At 51.4% G+C, this 20,302-nt stretch overlaps 7 protein-coding genes and 1 non-coding gene across 8 annotated transcripts; 6 read left to right on the top strand and 2 right to left on the bottom strand.

Moving 5' to 3' along the window:
• Positions 1-267: 267 nt before the first annotated feature.
• BDW70DRAFT_166552 (major facilitator superfamily domain-containing protein) lies at positions 268-1,917 on the top strand (the record flags this gene model as incomplete). Its single annotated transcript, XM_073742013.1, has 4 exons — positions 268-375; positions 449-1,185; positions 1,235-1,607; positions 1,675-1,917. 4 exons carry the CDS (start codon positions 268-270, stop codon positions 1,915-1,917), a joined length of 1,461 nt encoding a protein of 486 aa, XP_073590969.1.
• A 192-nt stretch (positions 1,918-2,109) lies between these two features.
• Positions 2,110-3,485, bottom strand: BDW70DRAFT_145309 (uncharacterized protein). The gene has a single exon (XM_073738409.1). It carries the CDS (start codon positions 3,107-3,109, stop codon positions 2,726-2,728), a length of 384 nt encoding a protein of 127 aa, XP_073590968.1. The 5' UTR covers positions 3,110-3,485; the 3' UTR covers positions 2,110-2,725.
• On the top strand, positions 3,252-4,895 carry BDW70DRAFT_164762 (myo-inositol transporter; the record flags this gene model as incomplete). The annotated part of the gene is made up of 2 exons (XM_073741546.1): positions 3,252-3,554; positions 3,612-4,895. 2 exons carry the CDS (start codon positions 3,252-3,254, stop codon positions 4,893-4,895), a joined length of 1,587 nt encoding a protein of 528 aa, XP_073590967.1.
• A 439-nt stretch (positions 4,896-5,334) lies between these two features.
• BDW70DRAFT_166547 (uncharacterized protein) lies at positions 5,335-5,995 on the bottom strand (the record flags this gene model as incomplete). Its single annotated transcript, XM_073742012.1, has 2 exons — positions 5,335-5,803; positions 5,877-5,995. 2 exons carry the CDS (start codon positions 5,993-5,995, stop codon positions 5,335-5,337), a joined length of 588 nt encoding a protein of 195 aa, XP_073590966.1.
• A 2,924-nt stretch (positions 5,996-8,919) lies between these two features.
• Positions 8,920-12,024, top strand: BDW70DRAFT_164760 (uncharacterized protein; the record flags this gene model as incomplete). Its single annotated transcript, XM_073741545.1, has 1 exon — positions 8,920-12,024. One exon carries the CDS (start codon positions 8,920-8,922, stop codon positions 12,022-12,024), a length of 3,105 nt encoding a protein of 1,034 aa, XP_073590965.1.
• A 2,141-nt stretch (positions 12,025-14,165) lies between these two features.
• Positions 14,166-16,237, top strand: BDW70DRAFT_154414 (putative MFS peptide transporter; the record flags this gene model as incomplete). Its single annotated transcript, XM_073739846.1, has 5 exons — positions 14,166-14,169; positions 14,220-14,747; positions 14,824-15,083; positions 15,142-15,741; positions 15,806-16,237. 5 exons carry the CDS (start codon positions 14,166-14,168, stop codon positions 16,235-16,237), a joined length of 1,824 nt encoding a protein of 607 aa, XP_073590964.1.
• A 2,562-nt stretch (positions 16,238-18,799) lies between these two features.
• On the top strand, positions 18,800-19,921 carry BDW70DRAFT_166545 (HpcH/HpaI aldolase family protein; the record flags this gene model as incomplete). The annotated part of the gene is made up of 6 exons (XM_073742011.1): positions 18,800-18,867; positions 18,947-19,067; positions 19,118-19,246; positions 19,316-19,538; positions 19,598-19,714; positions 19,767-19,921. 6 exons carry the CDS (start codon positions 18,800-18,802, stop codon positions 19,919-19,921), a joined length of 813 nt encoding a protein of 270 aa, XP_073590963.1.
• Positions 19,922-20,019: 98 nt separating this feature from the next.
• BDW70DRAFT_t177 lies at positions 20,020-20,092 on the top strand. The gene has a single exon. It is a non-coding gene; the product is annotated as a tRNA-Lys (tRNA).
• The last annotated feature ends 210 nt before the right edge of the window (positions 20,093-20,302 follow it).

Here is a 20,302-nt window from a genome sequence, read left to right as displayed (position 1 = left end):
TAGTCCTTTGTAAGATCCATCGGATTAGCCGGTCCTTGCTGACAGGATAAGCATTTGCCCTCGGCGATCGACTCGGATAAACCGACTCCACCGGCAATTCCTCACAGAAATCCCTACTCATACACTGCAGATCTGCAGTATGGAGTCGAATTCACTGAACCCCATCCCCAGACGTGGAGAGGTGGGGATTAGGTAGTGGCCCAGTTTTAAAAACTACCCCAGATCCAATTTTTCAAGTGATCTCTTTCGTCTTTCAATCCTTGCACCATGGCCGAGCCAAAGCCCTCGACGGACTATATCGAGTCTGTTGGTGACGAGAAAGCCATATCTTATGAACCAAAAGAAACGGCGGAATACGATCCAAATGATCCTCAGGTATGTGATTCTATTAGCTATTGCCGCGGGTAGATGGTGAATACAGGCATAGGAGTCACGCTGACCGAAGCAGAATTGGTCCACGGTCTCTAGATTGACGACGTACCTCACCATTTGCTTCTATACCTTCCTCGCCAATGTCAATAGCAGTAACTTCACCGTGGCTACAAAGGCCATTGTTCAGGAATTTGGCGTCTCCCAGACCCAAGCCGGCGAGTTGGTGTGCTTCAACGTCTTCCTGTTCGGTCTGGGAAATATCTTCTGGGTTCCGTTGATGCGAGTGGTTGGGAAGCGGCCAGTATATTTGATGTCGATGCTGCTGCTCTGTATGATGAATGTGTGGTCCAGCCGCGCATCGAGTTATGGCGAACTTCTCGCCTCGCGGATCCTCTCTGGCTTCGCAGCGGCGGCAGCAGATGCCACCGTGCCTGCAGTGGTGTCGGATATGGTTGCCCCTCAGGACCGAGGCCATTACCTCATGGTTTTCCACCTCGCCCTTACGAGTGGTCTGTTTATCGGACCGTTGATCAACGCGTACCTCGTGCAAGAGGAGGACTGGCGGTGGATGTGCTATTTCCTGGCCGTCGCTGTCGGTGTTGTCTTTGTGACGGCTATCTTTGCAGTACGGGAGACAACGTATCTTCGAAACCGACCTCGTTCAGGCAGAAGGACGCCATTGCAGTGGATGTCGTTGACTTTGGGGTATAACCCTGACGCTTCGTTCGTTAGGACGCTGCTCGACATTGTTTGGAGTGTGGGATACCCACAGCTCTTGTGGGCCGCTTTTGCCATTGGCATATCCGTTGGATGGTGAGCAGTTGTCCAGATTGTCTGCCCGTCAGTTGACTAACCCGAACAGGAACATCGTCGTCCAGCTGACAGCTTCGAGAACATTCACTGCTTCTCCGTACAACTGGTCGGCGGGAAGCCTGGGTCTGCTCTCGCTCTCTGGATTCATCGGCTCCGTGCTGGCTTTCTACCTCGGTGGCCGTCTGATTGATATCATCTCGACTCGATACACAAAGCGCCGAGGCCACCGTTTGCCTGAATACCGTCTACCCGCCATCGTGATCCCTGGTGTTATAGGGCCAGGCGGACTCCTGATCTTCGGACTATGTATTGCACATCAGGTCCACTGGATCGGAGCCGCTGTTGGATATGCTATGCAGGCTTTTGGCGTCGCGGCAATTTCCAATGTCGCCGTTACCTATTGTTTGGACTGTTACAAGCCGGTATGCTTCTATTTGCCCTTGACTCTTTGGAAGTGAATTACCCCCTAATACTGGATATCCTTTGCAGCTCACCGGTGAGGCCCTGGTCATCATCTTCGTCATCCGCAACACAATAGGCATGCTGCTCTCCCTCTATGCTGCCGACTGGATCACTCGGCAAGGACCCGCTGCGGTGTTTGGCGAGATGACTGCTATCCAAGCGGCCAGTATTCTTGTAGCAATCCCGTTGTTCTTCTGGGGCGGGCCGCTCCGGGCATGGACCTCGCGGTATGGACCTATGAAGAGGTTCATGAGTGCGGATGAGATTTGATGATGGTCCATGGCATTCACAATAATACTGCCCTATTAAAAAAAGAGAGAAAAAAAAAAAAATAAAAATAAAAAAAAGATATCCAATGAAGGAAAGTGCGTGGTGATGTCCCTCTGTAAATCATGACTGGGTCACTTGACCATAGTACTTATCTCCAGGGCTTTAACCATCGCATCTTCAACGCGTTGTCACCTTCCACTTCGATGCAAGTCAACGAGTTCCTCGGACTCAAAGCTTATGAAACCATGGGCTTACCATAGTTTCCTACCATTATAATATATATTCATCACGCTGCGCATCGTTCACGAGAGCTTGAGCGATGGTGAAGGGCGCTTCCCTTGTGTGGCCGGATGGGTACATAAACCTCACCTCATAAAATCAGAGATGATAACATCAAATACAAACAATGACTATGATTGTGATGATTCATGCCTAAAGCGGTGGATAGCTTTTCGCAAGTCCTTACTTTGCTGGCTGCCCTTCATTCCTGACCCTGACCAGATCAAAACGGCCGGCTCGCTTTAGAGACACTGGCATTCCAAGCAGCTTGCTACAACGGCGTCTTTACTTCAATTTCAGAGGCATATGATCTCCGTTCAGAGGGTACTAGCCGACGGTTTCCAGGTGAACAGGAATTGCCGATATGATGGGGCATTTGAGCATGACTGAGGCGGCATAGTGACTTTGTCTAAGCCAGCATCGGATTCCCATCTCCGTGATGCCAAGTTGCGGCCAAATACCGCGCTTGACTAAGCTAGAATCTACCTCTCGGCGAATCCTCCCCATGGATTGTCCGAAACCCTTTGGCTCACTGTGGAGGGCGCCTGCTGCGCAACTGACTGACAGCGAAGATCACCAGAGAGAACACTCCATTCAGCCTGACGGTTCCACTCCTTGATAAAATCGAGTCATCTAAATCAAGGCCTCTTTCTTGACAAAAGAATGCAGGAACGTTCTCTCTGACGAGGTCGAGACAAGCCGCCTGCGGCCTGTGATGGAGCTGGGCTCGGAAATAATAGGCCGCGCAGCACATTGGCCGGGCGAAAATTCCCTGTCTTGCACTTGGAACACGGGGAATCTGACTAGATAGGGGCTTACCTGTGCTTCCCCGCGTTCGGCTGCTGTACCCCAGAAAATTAAGTTGCCGATCTGGGGCCGAGAGTGGGCGAGTGGACGGACTAAAGTGCCCCATTTATTCGTACAACCATGAATAGTGTCACAGTATAAAGGACTCCTTTCCCCACGGTAGAGTTCACCTTGAATTCCAACTCGTTTAGACTCCAATTCCAACTCCACATCTTTCAATTCTCATATTCTGCTGCGCAAAAAATATCATGACTGTCGACGAAGACGAGAAGACTGCCCCAGTGCATCTGGAGTACGACGGCCACGAAGCCGACGACGACTCCATAGAGAACATCGCCACCAGCTGGTTCGTCTGGCTTGTCTCTCTTACAGCATCCATTGCGGGCAGTCTCTTTGGCTACGACACCGGTATCATCTCCGCTGTCCTGGTCTACCTGGGAAGCGACCTCGACGGACGCCCTGCGTCTGAGAACGAGAAACAATTGATCACCAGTCTGTGCTCTGGCGGGTCTTTTGTGGGCGCCATTATTGCCGGGCTTACTGCGGACAAGGTATGCATGCTTATTGTCTACTTCATGGGTTGGTTGGTACTGACATTCATCCAATAGTTTGGTCGAAAGCCTGCCATTTATGTCGGGTGCGTGCTCTTTAGCGTCGGCGCTGTCCTCCAAGGCGCAGCATACAGTATCGCGCAGATGTCAGTCGGACGCCTGATTGTCGGCTTTGGTGTGGGGAGTGCCTCGATGGTGGTGCCTCTTTATATTGCAGAATTATCACCCACAAAAGTCCGCGGTCGGCTCATCGGTCTCAATAACATGTCCATCACCGGCGGCCAAGTCATTTCTTATGGTATCGGAGCAGCGTTCGCGCACGTTCCGCATGGCTGGCGGTATATGGTTGGCCTTGGAGGCGTCCCCTCGATTATCCTGGCATGCCTCCTCCCCTTCTGTCCTGAATCCCCGCGCCAGCTGGTCTACCACGGCAAGACAGAAGAGGCCGAGGCCGTGATCCGCAAAATCTACAAGGGCGCCTCAGACGCCCAGGTTGCAGCTAAAGTTCGGTTGATTGTTAGGGCATGCGATGAATCACGAGAACTCAACAAAGACTCCACGCGCTGGGCCAAGATCAAGCTCCTCCATTCGAACCCGGCGTACTTCCGCGCGCTGGTGTGCGCCTGCGGCTTTGCTGTCATTGCCCAGATGTCCGGGTTCAATACTCTTATGTACTACTCCGCCACGCTGTTTGACCTTGTTGGCTTCTCAGACCCCGTTGCAGTGGGAATAGTTGTTGCAGGAACCAATTTCGTCATGACGTGGGTGAACATGATGCTTGTTGACCCCCTTGGCCGCCGGCGGGTCGTCCTCCTAACCGCCTGGGGCATGTCTGCGGGCCTGATTGCTGTGGCGATCGCATTCAAGTTCATCCCTGTGGACGCCTCAACTCTCGAACTCGAAACCGATACCGTCAGCCCACCTGCCATCGTTGTGCTCATCTTTATCATTTGGTTCGTTTTCTTCTACGGCGCGTCCATGGGGAACACAGCCTGGATGAACACGGATTTCTTCCCCATGGAAGTCCGCGCAATCGGCACGATGTTCCAGACTTGCTGTACATGGGGCTCGAATATAATTGTATCCAGCACATTTCTGAGCATGATGCAGGGGATAACGCCGTCTGGCGCGTTCGGGTTTTATGCCGCTATCTGTGGGGTCGGGTATATCCTGATTTATTTCTTTTACCCTGAGGTCTCGGGTTTAAGTATTGAGGAGATCAGGGAAGTCTTCCAACATGGATTTGGGGTGGCCTATTCGAGGAAACTTCGGAAGACACGGAAGGCTGCGGCCAGGGCAGCGAGCGCTGGTGGGGGAGAAGTCGAAGCGAAGGGGGTTTGAGATTTGGCTTCAGAAAGTCAGTATGACTGCCTTCGTCCAGTTGGATAGCTAGGTCGAATGCACACACCTACTTAAGGGGATAAATAGGTACTTTGGCTAGCTAGAGCTATCCTGGCCCTAGCCCTAACACATATATGCTTTTGCGGTCTTGGCTCTTCCTACTTCCTACCCGTAGAGCGACTAGATCATGAGGTATTCATTCCCTATTTCAATAGTTCATCTAGCCCAATGGAAATGACGGTCTAGAGAATATTTTATTAAATTACCCCGGCTGGTGCGCGAAGGGGAGTGAGTGTCTTGAATACCATCATTACCAGTGATTTTTCATTATCCTTGCTAATGCATTTTCAGACCATTAGCAGACCATCCCAACCCATAAAGAGTATCGTCCTCAGACGTGATATGCGCAGAAAAGATAGTTAACCCTAGCTCGTCCATATTACAGCAGCACAGCAGCAGCCCCAATGGCCATAGCCATCACACCCGACAGCTTCACACCAACAATCCCGGCTCCGTCTTCTGGCTGCTCGCCACCGGTCTCCTCGGCACCTGCTTCGTCGGTAGCAGTGGCATCGGCCGCGGCTGAGCTGCTACTGTCACTGCTCGCACTCTCCGTCTCAGCAGGGCCGTCGCAGTGCCAGTGGTCTCCATGTGGCTCACAGCCAACGGACTCAGTTGGGCTCGGCGAGAGACTGGCAGATTCGGACTCGGATGCCTCGCCGTCAGTGGCGGTGGTAGTGGAGGTGGATGTTGCATCGGACTCAGACTCGGTCGTTGTGGCTGGCGCATCGCAGTGCCAGTGGTCTCCATGCGGCTCGCAGCCAATCGACTCGGTTGGGCTTGGTGGGAGCGTCTCAGAGGTTGACTCCAAATCAGTCTCTGTAGATGTCGCTGGGGCGTCGCAGTGCCTGAATTGTGTTAGTAAGGATTCAAGGTGCTTGGTCTGTAGATGCTGGCAGAATAAACGGCAAGGAAGCTTACCAGTGGTCTCCGTGCGGTTCACAGCCGGCAGACTCGGTGGGAGAAGGACCCGGTGTTTCGGTCTCCTGGGCCAGAGCGCAGGCTGATAGGGCTAGGAAGGCGAGAATCCAGGGCTTCATCTTGCAGCAAACTTGAAGAGAGATGAAATTTTGTAGGTGAAATGCAGGTGATGGATGGACGGCAGATGCAGGGCAGTGCAGGTACGTTTTATAAGGGTCCATCCCACGCTCCGTCTGCCAACGCCTAAGACATCTGGTTTCGAGGTCTGGGCGGAGCCTTGGCGTCCCCAGGGTCCTCGCTGTATTTACTGTGCTTATTGTATTTACCACTGTCGACCGTCCCTCATCCTCTGCTCCCTTCACTTCCCCTTCTCAATACATCCTCCACCCTACCAAGCCGCACAGGATCAAAGAGAATCGCTTCACAATTGAACTTTATTCTCTATCGTCCATACCATGATTTTCAGCAAACATCGAGCTCCGCCAAGACGATTGCCTCTTGCCAAGGATGCTTGAGTACCCCGGGGACTGCCCAGACAGAGCCCGGTCCACTTCGCCTACGCTGGGCACATCGGCTGAGGGGCGTTCCCTCAATCGACAGGTCTTGGATCCTCATTTACAAGCGAATCAAAACCTCAATGGTAAAATTACAGACCAGCAGCCGCTACCATGTGCTACTGCAACCCTTACGCCTCGCTAGCGGCCCACTGTCAGTCCGTGGGATGATCGAACTTGCTGCTGAAGAAGGTCGACCGCGGGCGGGCTGAGCCGACGCAGCCGGTCGGATAGATGAAGTGAGGGGCGGTTCAGAGAGGACTGGGAAGACGACCGGAGGACACGACTCGTGCAGTCATGGGTGGTGTGGTGTGTCTCGTTGGGAAAGTGCTCCGACACAGCCGAAACTGAGTTAGAAGACAGCACACTGCAAAAGATGGAGGTGTGTTGGATGCGTCTGCAAGGTACCATTGGGTCTCTGGACGATCTGCTCCTGGTATTCCAAGCTGCTAACAAGGTTTGTCGTCTGTCCTCAGGCCACCGCTCCTCCGGCGATGTACGATCTGCCACCAAGCCAGTCGCCTCTTTCCTCAGGAACAGCAAAATGTCACTCTTTCAGGTGATAGTCATGCGCTGATATTGTGTTTTCTCTAATTGCGAGCTTGTCCATTGCGAGTTTTGGTTCTATTTTTGAATTTTGCCTGCAAGTGCGGCAAGTGATACATCGGGAACCATTCTCTTGTTCCGGACACGCATTCGCTAGGCCAGGTGCTCGGAAGACTCAATTGCGTCTATGAAAAGGAGATTTGAAGACGACCCTGGAGTATAATCTCCTTCAGCTGTCGGGAACAGCTGATGGTGACACTATATTCAGCCTTGCGGGACAAGACTTCTTGGCTTGTCAGCAGTCCATTTCAAATATTCCAAGTGCCTATTGGGTATGTCGGACCACACTAGGGTAACAGAATCTGAAGACATCGTCCGGTATTCCAGCTAAAGCTGAGGATCATCTGACGACGAACAGAATCCATTGATCTGACCTTTAACTACGCAGTCTGATATCACAGCTTTACACTGTCCCTTCAGAGCATCGACAGGTTGTTGGTTGACGGTGCAGGCCCGACTTAATCCAACTGAAACTACTCGCGAAGAACTCGTACTATGCAAGTGCCGTTGGACCCTGCTGCTTCCATCTCAAAGCAACATCACGCCGCCATCCGAGTTTCGCGATATCTAATCTCACACCAAACCGTTCCTAATCACCTAACTTCCGGATACTATCAATCCATAATGGATGGCAGGACTGTCCAATGAGCAGGAGTCCGGTTCTTGCAGTAGTGCACTGACGACCATTCAATCTTGAGGATTATGATGTCGATATCCAGTATCGAGCTGAAGGTCATACCCTGAACCTAGGTGGGACAACACTTTTGTTGCAGAATACCTGGTCATCGTCTGAAATAGGTAGGTCGGAATTCAACTGCAGCTGAAGAGGTGATCTGCTTCAAGTCTGGATGTAGCCGCAAGAAGGCCAGAGAGTCGTATATCAAAAGAATCTGTGCGCTGAAAGCGACACATTCCGATTTTTTGCCGTAGTCGTATTGCACGACATCACTGTTTACGTTGGTCGGTCGATTCACCACAGCGTCGCCAGTCTGGCATCTATCCAATTAAATGGGGCACCGGCGCCGAAACCAACTAGCAGACTGAAGCGGATCACAGGGAACATGTTGAACATTTAACCGCTACAGGAGAAGCGGACCAAGTGCCGTGCCCGCCAGCCGGTAGGCAGGCTATATGGGCGATATTCCCAACTCTCCGATAATTAAGACATATTGATCGTTCTTCGGCTGGGCAATGGACGATGCAGCTTATCAAGCATTGCCTTCAGTACGTCAACCTCAATCGGAAGAGCACATATTCAGCTCACAGTGTGATCTCTGTGAGATTACGTTAGTTTATACATCCATAAGAGACATTTTCTTATCTTTCTGGAACATAATGCCATTGAAAATGTCGTGTCGAGATGTCAGTTATGCTTGACATGAGCAGGTGCAGGTGTCGTTGCCTCAATGCTCACGCTAGTGCAAGGCTGATGCTGCCGCACGACAGACTGCAACCCAACTGGGTTATTGGCAGTTGCCATGCATGAGACCTCGTTATCAATTGGTCCACGTGTAGCACCTTTGCCTGGGCGCTTTCTCGAGCGCGAGGAGCACATCAGGTCTCTAGCTGAAGTTACCCATTCACCACCTCCTAAATCACCTCGAATTCAGAATAATCCAGAAGGATAATGCCTTGATAAACGGGTATTTCATCTGCCACTCGCACTCGATACCCGACAAAGTGCCAGATTGCTGTGTGAGACGTATGAGAAGAACAGTATAGAACCTCATCGCAGGAGATCCCGGTGGCAGTGCACGCCGCCTGATCCAGAGAAGATTCCACAGCTCATGTCTAGTGATGGCTATGTGGGTTAACATCAACTATTTATTTATATATGATCAAGCTCAGCCAGTCAATCCGAGAAAAAAGCGATCCTGGTCAAAATGGCTTCCATACAACGGATTGCCGCCAATGCCATCCAACTCAACCCTGAGGCCAATTTCTCATTATTGCACACAAACTTCGACCTCACTCTGTTCAAATGTCCTGCCGAGTTGGTTCCGCTTGGGGAGCGGCTGTCGAGGCATAGAAGGGAATTAGCAGAGGAGGGCTCTTTTCACATTCTCGCCCGTCGATTAGGAGTTCTCTTTGAAGACATCCTTCCCAGAGTGCCTTCTCGTCTGAAGGCATACGGTACCCGGGCCAGCGAAATTGCACGTGAACTGGACAAAGCTGGATCGCCGCCCAAGAATATCGCGGACGGGATATTTGGCCCTCATCTAGGCATTGACAGTACGAGTATCTGGGCAGGTGCTACAAGTGGCAGCTCAGCGCTTCTTATGCACCTGTTGGCCTGCATGCTAGCTCGCATTTGGTCACCGCAAGAGGCAACGGCTATCTGGACCGAGCTAGTTGATCAACGACGTCAAGCCATCAAGAACCAAGGACCTGAGAATGACAGAGCCAGCAGTATCTTTGCATGGCAAGCGGCTCATTACGACACAGGCTGGTCGAGCCTACAGGACTGGGATGCAAGTGCTCGTGCATGGCTACAGATTGCAGACAATAGTTCGTTCAAAGGAAAACAAAAACAAGTTGAATTGATCGCAAATAACCTGTCAGTCGCGATCCAAACTCAGGTCACCCCAGACGGTATGAAGTTATCGGCGTCGGGCAAGACAATCGTAGGCGATAGTGTCATCCACAACTTTTGCACAGCGCTGTCCACTCTCGATAACTTGGTCGCCGGGAAGCCCCAGCGAATACTGGACGGCGGCATCCTTCTCGGACTTACTTCCTGGCATTTATATCCCGATTTGGTGCTCCTTGGACCCAGGACATTGGACCGCCGTCAGGGAGACCCTCTCATTGCGCAAGGTGGTACTGCAACCCTATCCATTGCCTATCATGAAGATCCCCACGGTAGCCGGGATGGGGTATACTGGTCCCTGCCACTGTCGTGTCTGCGCTACTACCGCCCAGTCCAATGCAAACGATCGTCTCTACACGACTCGAAGATTTCGTCCTCAGGGCTCCAGGCGCTCATACTAGGTGCCTCTTTAGATTCTTTGGATAATCTTTCGGCGACGACGGAAATTCTTCAATCCTTGTGGGCATTTAGCTATTCGGCATACCAAGATGCCCTGCGAGACTTGCGAAACAACCCCACTCCCTCTCAATTGACCTACGCGAGTTTAACTAACCGGCCGCCTCGACCTCTCGAGGAGGATCTGGAAAACTCTTCCCGAATTATACAAAACAACGAGAAGCACCAGCTTGTGGATGTGATGTATAACCTTCACTTATTGTCCCCCTTGGTGGGAGGTATTGAGTTTTTCCGGTCCAACAGTGAGGAAGAAAGAAAAACTGCATTGCAGCTCATTAGGTATGGTTCAAACCGTGGGAAGCGCTGGATTGGGAATGTCAAGGATAATACGCATCTTCCCTTCTTCGGGGTCACTGATCTCTCATTCATTCTCCAAGCCATTAAGCATCCCTTAGACCGTGTCCGGGTCCTCCGTGAAATATTCCAAGCACATTGCTGCGAGCCGGAAGGGTGTATTATCCGCTTCAGAGAAGACGACGGCAGATGGGGCTACGAGACTTTACGGCAGATAGAACCTCTGGCCAGTCGCAAGCGAAGCAGGAGCCAAATCGATTGGGACACTAATGAAACGCTAGCGCCAGATATACCAGATAAGAATGAGTGGGTGTTTCTTTCTTCGAGCATAGATACCAGATTTGATCAGGCTTTGAAGGGGCCCTGGGGCTATGATCCGCCTGTAGAATCAGGCTCTCAGGATTATATCTTCGCAAGCTTTCTGAATGAGGAGCCGATGGCTTCTACCACGGTTGTTTGGGACTTACTATTCGGTGTCCACAACCTGGCCGCTGTATACATACGGCGCGGCAGACCAACCAAAGACAGGACTCTAAGACCAATTGTGTCTCTTCCAGTAGTCCAGCGGCTCGTGAAAGAAGGCCGCTTAGACCTTCAGATTGTAATGGCTCGGATTGCACAATACTTTAAGCATCACCGCCTTGACCATCAATTCTCGCTCCTGGCGTTGGGCCGTGTAATTGACCACTACAAGCACGAACTCCCGCATATCACGATGTCTATGAATGTGATCAAAGAGTCTCCCTTAGCCTGGGCGTGGGCGAGGAGTGTGGTGAAAGACTTGGAATGTCAGCATCTTGCAGCTGCTTCGATGGCCTGCAATGGCATTATCCCAGAGTCAATCTACCCGAGTCCATTAACACGGCAGCAAGCGTTTGCAGTGATTCTACAGTTCGAATCCGGTACATTATCGGTCGATGTACATGAAATGGACCAGGTGATGGCGATATCAAGTGGGAACTCGCTGTTTATTGCTCAACGGATCCTGCATGACCCGATCCCACCTCCAGACATGTCCTCATGTGCTGTTGCGCATGCTATCGGTAACGTGGGAAAGCCAGGGATAGCGCTTCTCTTTGCGCCTGAGCAGCCGATGGTCAGAGACCACGATGTCGAGAAGTGGCACGTGGTCAATCATAACCGATTCGATGGTAAGCCGTCTGGCGGATCGTTCGAGGCGTCGTCTCTCCACATGTCCTTCACAGGTTGGGAAGGACCTCTGAGAGTCCAAGGACCTTCAGCATTCAGAGGTATGGAAGCGTACAATCTGGAGACGCGGATTTCCATGTACGATCAAGCAGAATGGGTCGCCGACTTGAACATCCTCAAGTCTCTAGGCCAGTCTCCTGATCTGCGAGTGTGTGGTGTCCTCGGTAAACATTGCAGTCATGATCCATCCATTTCAGCGTGCGGAGTAGAGTTTGTCTCGATCGACTGCTGGGAGGAGCTCTTGAGCCCCGCGAATGAACCGATGATATTGCGCTCTGGATCCTCATGGATGGTGCGGTTAACGGGTGTGAGTATTGCGTTCTCGAAAGGTTTCAAGTGTTTCCTCTTACCTGTACATAAGAGCCTTTGTTGGACCTGCGTCGTCGAGGAGGCTGGGGTAGAGAGGTTGGCAGACCGGAAAGTTCTGTTTGTGTACTGAGAGAATGCCGCACAGTTCGAAACCATCGAAGAATGAACCTGTCCACAAAGCACATAGCACTTATATATAAGTCGCCAGTCTCATTACCTTGAAGATGGATCACTCCCGTTGCCAAGTGTGGGATTTATGGTGATCTGAACACTTAGATACGGTGGTTATACACCATGTCAGTCGAGAATTGCAGTGCCTTCGGCTGCATAACACTCTCGCTAGTCTAGTCGATATGCGATCAAATCCATAATTTAGGCCATATCAGATGTTGTGTTAGAAAGTGCGTCAGTAATATTGGATATATCAATCAGGAATACTATTGCCTAACAGACTCTCATCCAAGCACGCAGTCTTTAAGGTCTGGTGCAGTTAACACATGGATTTCGTAATTATTCCAGGTGTAACCTCCGCAGGGTCCATGCGGCCAGATCTGACCCGAGCCAGACCCAATCAGGGAAAGTTCCACGCCATGAGAAACGGCGATTGGTGGGAACAGTCGACTGGCTTCGCTTATATCCTTTTAGCTTCATATGCTACTGCCCATGAGGTTACACGTACCTAACCATAGCCAGCTGTTGGGCCACCCAACATGCAGGTCCTTGTCCAATCCGTCAGGCTGTCGTGTCTATTGCGAGGTCTGAGACAAACAATGTACATTTCAGGCGCTCCAAAGCTGACCTTGGACCTTTCACACATGACTGGTTGTTGTGCTCAATGGTGGCGCATCGGCCTCTACCAATGTGTCGAAGACGGAAGACGCCAGAGCACAGCAGGGAACAGGAGCCGTCATGGCTATAGTTCCTTGTCTCAAGGTTCTCTCAGCCCCTGAATCAACCTGATTGACCTGTCTACAGCCGTAGTGGGCTTTTCTCCATTGCTAGCTTGGCGGTTTGGCCCAAATTGACACTCTACTTGAAAAAAGAAAGAAATAAAAAGATCTGCTTTAGATTGCTTTAAATTCCTGGGCTATTGCTCCTCCATCTTCCATGGCCATGCATCTTCCATGGCCATGCACGCCTCTACCGAAACACCGCCAACATCCTCCATATACGCCCCCAAAGCCGGTCAAAGCCGTCTGACCCACGGTTTTGCTCAGGCTTTGTTCTCTGAACCCAAGTGGGTCTCCAATCTATACTCAACCGTTCTAGAGTCAGAGCACAACGGGCGACCTTCATCTTCTGAATAAGAGATACTTCGTTTGACATTAGTTATATGTGCCAAACGCAGCACAGTGAGCGCTCCCGATTGAAATGTCATACCTAGAATTTAGACCTTGCCCTGATTCTTGCATTCAAAACCTCCGCTCCTTATCGCCATGACCGGCATTCGTTACTAGCCCGCTAGTGCAAGCCACGGCTTTTTGTTGCGAATTCTGAGACTAGCCTATGAGGCTACTGCAACACTGCAAGCCGTTTAGCTTGTTTTTATGGGACAAAGAGGGGGCGAGCCCGTAGGCCACGTCCCAGGCTGGTGGTTTTTGTGGAGTTGATACCGTTATTGAGAAACCTAACTGTCACCGGCCGACACTCGGTTTTTAGCCCGATAGCGATATCGCCATGGTGGGTCCAGATTATGCCTCACCGGGATCGAGAAACAGAGTCTATCAGGCAAGCAGCAGGTATGTAAGAACTGGTCATATCGTCGCATCCCACTGCCAACAACCGAAACGAACCGCGAATTAATCTATTCTGGCGATAAGGATGCAACCCAACGCCACGCCAGCCAGAACTCCCGAGGGATGCTCCTTATTGAAGCCCACTCTAGAGCTAAGCCTGTGCTAAGCCCGCCCAGGGAGCTTAGTCGACTGTCCAACCAAGCGGCCCCTGCCTGGAATAATTTTGATTTGATGATCGCATGCCTGGCGGCCGCTTATCGCTCCGATCCGGTGCGTCTCCTTTTTGGGGGAAGAAGGGGGAGAAACCCCATTGGATAAGTTGACCATTGGCCAATGGACTTGATAACAGGACGGGGTATGGTTACATCTGCCACAGCACGCAATCGCAACTCCCATCCCCGTCCCCTGGGACCCATATGAAGGCTGTATTAAGAAGGAGACAGGAATTCCAAAGGTATTTAACCATACTCCCGACCGACGATCGTTGCCGCTTCTCAAACACCGCTCTGGTCTTGTCTATACGCTCTCCTCCCCCATGGGTACGGTTGCCCTTCCGACTCCACATACCAAGACTGACAACCAGCAGCAGAGCCCATCCTCAACGAGAAGTCCGGCGCGCCCGCCGTCGAAGACGTCGTTGCCGTCTCCGACTACGAAGAGCCGACCGAGGAGGAGCTCGAGACGCTCCGCCGCATCCCCGGCGCCCTTCCTACCGTCGCCTACCTGATCTGTATCGTAGAATTCTGCGAGCGCGCCTCGTACCTGGGCGTGTCCGGTCTCATATCCAACTTCGTGAACCGCCCGCTCCCCGCAGGCGGCAATGGCTACGGCGCGCCTGCGCGGGGGACCCAGGACACGGCTGGTGCCCTGGGCATGGGCACCGTCAAGGCAAATGCCGTCAGCCAGTCGTTCAGTATGCTCGCGTACCTGCTGCCCATGTTCTTCGGCTACCTCTCCGATGCACATACTGGACGTTTCAAGATGATCCTCTACGGTGTTGCGGTCTTTGGCGTTGCGCACGTTCTCATGGTCGGTGCTACGGCGCCCAAACTGCTAGCCAATGGGGGCGCAAAGGCGCCGTACTTTATCTCACTGTATATGCTCTCGGTCGGTGCTTGTATGTTCAGGTTCCTCTTCTCCCATTCAACCTTTCATCCCAAACCCCCGCCCGCATCTGGTACTAATCCGTGCAGCCATGTTCAAGCCCAACGTATCCCCCCTCCTCCTCGACCAGATGCCTCGCGATAAGGCCAAGATCAAGGTCCTTCCCAGCGGCGAACGGGTCATTGTCGACCCGGAGGCTACTGCTGAGCGAGCCATGCTATGGTTCTACCTGCTTATCAATATCGGCGGCTTCATGCAGACCGCCACATCGTACGCTGAGAAGTACGTCGGCTGGTGGCTGGCTTTCATTCTGCCTCTGTTCCTCTACATCCCTCTCCCCCTTCTTCTGGTATGTTTCCAGTTTCCTTTGACGGTGAACCACTTCTAAAGGGCTTTTCTCTTTGCAGATCTGGTTGCGCAAGCGCCTCGTCGTCTTCCCCCCTGGAGGCAGCGACCTCCCCAACGTCGTGCGCGTGCTGAAGATCTGTCTCTCTCGCGGGGGCATCTTCCGCATCGGCCGCCACGGCTTCTGGGATGCGGCGAAACCGTCCGTGATTGCCGCGAAAGGACAGAACATTCACACACAGTGGAACGACCAGTTCGTCGAGGACGTGCGACGCACCTTCCAAGCTACCGGGATCTTCTGCTTCTTCCCTATCCAGTACATCAACGACAACGGCCTCGGCAGCGCCGCCAGTTTCCTCTCCACCATGCTCAAGACGGATGGAGTGCCGAACGACCTGATCTCGAACTTCAACCCGCTCAGCATCATCGTCTTCGCGCCGATCCTGAACTACGGGCTTTACCCGTTGCTGCGACGGTGGAAGATCCACTATGGCCCTGTGGCACGCATGGCAACTGGTCTCTTCATCTCTTCCATTGGTGGCGTTGGATACACTGTGCTCAACTACTACGCGTACAAGCTTGGTCCCTGCGGGAAATGGGGGTCCTCGGATACTTGCGTTGATGAGAATGGGAATACGCGCGTGGCACCGATCACCATCTGGGTACGTTCTGCACTAACCACCCATCGCTGCTCTTGTTACCTGCCATACTAACAGAGAATACCAGTGGATCGCCATTCCCTACGCCATCGGTGGCATCTCCGAGCTCTTCATCAACGTCCCCGCCTACGGTATCGCCTACTCCCGCGCCCCCAAGAATATGCGCGGCCTCGTCTCCGCGATCAACCTCCTCAACACGGCAGTCGCCTACGCCATCGGACTGGCCTGCTCGGCCGTGATCAAGGACCCTTATCTGACTTGGGACTTTGGCGGCCCGTCCATTGTGGGCTTTGTCCTCACGGTCATCTTCTACTTTATGTTCCGCCACATCGATAAGGAGGAGTACTTCCTGACGGAGATGGCGGAGAACGAGAACAACGAGACGACAGGTCATCTTAAGGAGAGTGGGCTGGGTGAGAATGGGGATAAGGCATTAAGCCCTGTAGATAAGGTTGTTCATAATGAGCCGGAGGAGATTGGGGTCTCCCTGAAACAGTGAGGTTGATTCGGTGGAATGTATAGTATGATTAATTCATAAATAGCTTAGGGTCGGTTGCCATCTTTCGCTTGAGGCATGATGGTACGAAGCCGACATCTATACAAATAATCTTTATTCACGATCACCATCGAACATTTGACGGAATTTATTTTGTAAGAGGAATAAGATTTCATCCATCTCCTGACTCGTTCTCAGCGGCTCTCCGTCCCAATTGGGTCATACTCCGAATCACAGCTCCGCACTACACCCAACCATTATATTGCAAATTGCGCTGAGCGGCGAACCCCGTTTTTCACCCGTTTACAGAGTGGAGCCATTAGGCTGATGATGTGATATGCTCAGATACTGCCGAGGTTCCATCTAGAAGCTCACGATTTTTTTCAACGGAAACCGGGCAGTACAGTGATAGCTGTAAGTAGTAGAAAATCTTAACTTGATGGGCCAAGAACTGTACCCGGGCGCCAATGAACATAGGGAAGTGCATAAATGCCGGACCAATTGTCAATTCTCACCACTTCTCACCAACGTCCCTCGCGGAGGCTTCTTTCTTGGAATCTGCTGATATTCAGGAACTAGCAGTCTTCTTTTTTTTATGTTGGCAATGCGCCATAAATATTAGCTAATTATTGCTTAGATGCCTTGTCATGTTCCATCCTCCATCGACAGGGCAGCAGTTAGGGCTAGACTCTAGATACCACGTGCCAAGGGCCCCAATCAACCACCGGGTTCAGGTATTGTCTGCTGGTTCACCATATGTTTGAACAACATTTAGCATTGTCACCTACTCTCGGACGAGGCTGTCGTATTTTTGTTTTCCCGAGCGTCTCCCCTAACAATTCCTGTTCCTGGACTGCCAGGTAAGACAAATACAGCCCGTCTCCTACCGACAGATTTGGTCCGATGCAGACACAATACCTGACCTAATTCTTACAACTAATCGAAAGAGAAAAACATAGTTTGGGTGTTTAATGCGCTGCTGTGTCTGAGGAGTAGTCGTCCACCAGCTCTATTGAAGATCAGACATCGTTTACCTGGTTTTGCCGCGGAGCTTGAAGGTTTGTGTAATGGAGATTGAGTAAGGGAGCAACTCCGTCCGTATCTATTTGCTGTCATCCTACTGCACGTACTTCTTAATAATGTTGTTTCTCGTACACTTACACTAGCTAAGTAGGACACTGCTCATAAAGGGTCTGCCATGCTGCACCAATGCGATATAGATTAGAACAAGAACATATTTGCGTGGTCTGGCGCAAGAACTGAAGGTCATTCAGCTTAGATGGCTGAACCAAGAACTTGGCAGAGTTATTCTATGATCAAAATGCTTTGGTACGAGACGAATATTAATTATTTGGAATCTTGCATCTCTCCGATGGGTGCCACAATGCTAAAACTGCTCCGGCTGCTCGGATGAGGGGGACAGGTAGTAAATGGTCGACTTGGGCTTGACTGGGGGTGGTCGTCATTGGCCGCGACACATCCTAAAGGCCTGAAGGTTATAGGAGTAAATGTAGGGGTGTTGACTTTGCGTCTAAGCCATTCTACAGTAGCCTGTTCGTATGATTTGGTAGGCCGCGATATCAATCTCGCTCTACCTAGATTCTAGCATAGGGACTGACTGTCTTGCCATTCAGCTCGCGCCGTCTTAGCTTGCATATATAGTCCTGACTCTAAGCGCGCATAAACAAATAACGCTGTCACTCTTTACTCACGGGCACCTCTCTCTTTTTTTCAAAGCGCGAAAAGTCACCAACATATCAAAATTGATCAACACCAGCCTTTTCAGCTCGAACTGGGATACACGCTCAGTGTCGTTTCTGATACGAGGGTGCCCTTCAAACAGATGTCTTTGAAGATTGCGTGCGTTTTAATTCTTCAACTTTGTCTTCTCTGCCTACGGATAGAATACGTCGATGCAGTCGATGCAGTTTTAGCACTCAGCACTCCATATAGGGGCCGTTCTCCAGCAGAGCTCCGCTACGATAAAGCTGTCTTGAGCAAAATGATTAGGAAGTGGGCTCGAATTGGTTGTTCCCATGCGCTTGTTAGGGCACGGGTACAAAGCCCCTCCTCCCTTCACTAGACATTTTTTTCTACGACGTTCGCAAAAACAGCGTTAGTGCTTGATCCTCGTGGGCGATTGATTCTCAAGCACCTTGTTTTGGCGGAAGTAGATGGTGATCAATGCAGAGTTGTCGATATTCGACAAAATGCAAAGCGTTGAGCTTGTCCCGGAGGAACAGATGTCACTGTAGATGCTTGTGTTTCCCTTGCTCTCGCAGGTACTTCTCCGCATAGCAATGCCCCGCTAGCCAACGTCCTTTAGAGAACGCTTCAGGACCGCAAACTCGGATACTTTTCCGATGGATCGGGCTGCGATACCCCGAGGACTATCGGAGAAACACCGAACGACCGAGGCCGTTATTAATGAACCACTGCGGGGAATCCACCTCACTCCGCCATCACAACACCTGTCCTTGCTCGACTTCACCGTATTCTTTTTCAATTAGTCCTCTAACCCCGTTCACCAGGATTGGTATATCGCTTTTCTTATATTGATAGAAGATGGGCCTCAACACAGCCCTCAACACTGCTCTGCAAACCAGCAAGACAGCCTACGGCTTCTGGCTTACGTACGTCATGCTTTCAATTCAAGAACAAGCCTGGTTACTATAGTACAAACTTGCTGACTAAACTACTAACTCTTAACAGACTCCCTGGCGCCGGTGTTGCAAAGACAATCCTCCGCTCAACAGCACAGCACGCAAACAGATTTAGCTGGGTCCTAGTAGACGCCGAGCACGGTCTGATTTCAGATAAGGATTATTATGAGGTAAATTACTTCGCAGATCCGCCGTGCGAGGGAGTAGCTAATGGCTATAGTTGACTAATGCCGTAGCATCTGAAGGCGCAAGCCCGATTATCCGCGTCCCGTGGGGCGAGGAGTGGTTAATTAAGCGCGCCCTTGATGCTGGAGCACACGGGATTCTGACACCAATGTGTCATTCCGAAGTAAGTCGACCAGCCGAGCTACTTCTTGAAGCCTCCAACGATGCGATATGCTAATGAGTTTGCTTGTAGGAGGACGCTGAAAAAATTGTCAGATACTGCAAGTACCCCCCACAGGGCTCGCGCGGGTACGGGCCTATGTTCGCGCTGCATTCCTTCCCCGGGGTTCCTGCGGCGCAATACGATGCCGGGGCAGATAAGAACACAGCTGTGTTTGTGCAGATTGAGTCAAAGGGAGGTTTGGAGAGTGTAGAGAAGATTGCTGCGGTAGAGGGGCTGGACGGGATTCTTATTGGTAAGACCTGTTTGGTGTCCCGGTCTCAGGAAGGACAATTGTTAACCGGTCTGGTACAGGCCCATTCGACCTCGCGAAGCAGATTGGTGTCCAACGCGGCGGAGGCGAACATGAAGCTGCTATTCAAAGGATCTTGAAGGCTGCCAAATCTGCTGGGAAGAAGGCTGCGATCTTCTGTATGTTGCGTCCCGTTCTCGGTCTCCAAAATATATATTCTGACCATCGTAGGTACCGACGGCGCGGACGCGCAGAACCGCGCCCAACAGGGATTCGACATGGTCTCCATCGTCACTGACGTCGGTGTCCTGGGTAGTGGGATGTTGCGGGAGCTTAATGTAGCCAGCGGAAAGGCTGAGGGTGGAAAGCCCCGCGACGGATATTAAAAATATTGGGATACGTCAAAATGAAATTATCAATGTGAAGAATATCATTAGTGTGGCTTGATAAACCACTTCTAGGTCTGACATCTCAACCAATAGCAGCCGGGCTAGCTCAATCGGCAGAGCGTGAGACTCTTAATCTCAAGGTTGGGGGTTCGACCCCCCCGTTCGGCTTTCCCTTTTTGCCCTTCGAAATTTCTCTTTTACCTCACCACAATATCAGACTCTATCGGAACCTGCCTATGCCTCATAAACTCGAGAATGATGGCTCGCATTGGGTGTCTATTCTGTTGCGCCCTCTGTGACTGATTGTCACCCTACACTAAGCTAAATGTGAAGAAACTGGTAAGGCTCTCTGTTACCATCTGCCGGCCCGAAGTATGT

This window comes from Aspergillus foveolatus (genome assembly GCF_047715535.1).
Source record: "Aspergillus foveolatus strain CBS 279.81 unplaced genomic scaffold BDW70scaffold_135, whole genome shotgun sequence".
NCBI lineage: Eukaryota > Fungi > Ascomycota > Eurotiomycetes > Eurotiales > Aspergillaceae > Aspergillus > Aspergillus foveolatus.
Note: the sequence above shows the minus strand (reverse complement) of the source record. Positions and strands in the feature narration are given on the sequence as shown.

What these genes read in the sequence shown, in the direction of transcription:
- BDW70DRAFT_145309 (XM_073738409.1), bottom strand. Translation starts at nt 3,109, where the DNA reads ATGGGGCACTTTAGTCCGTCCACTCGCCCACTCTCGGCCCCAGATCGG.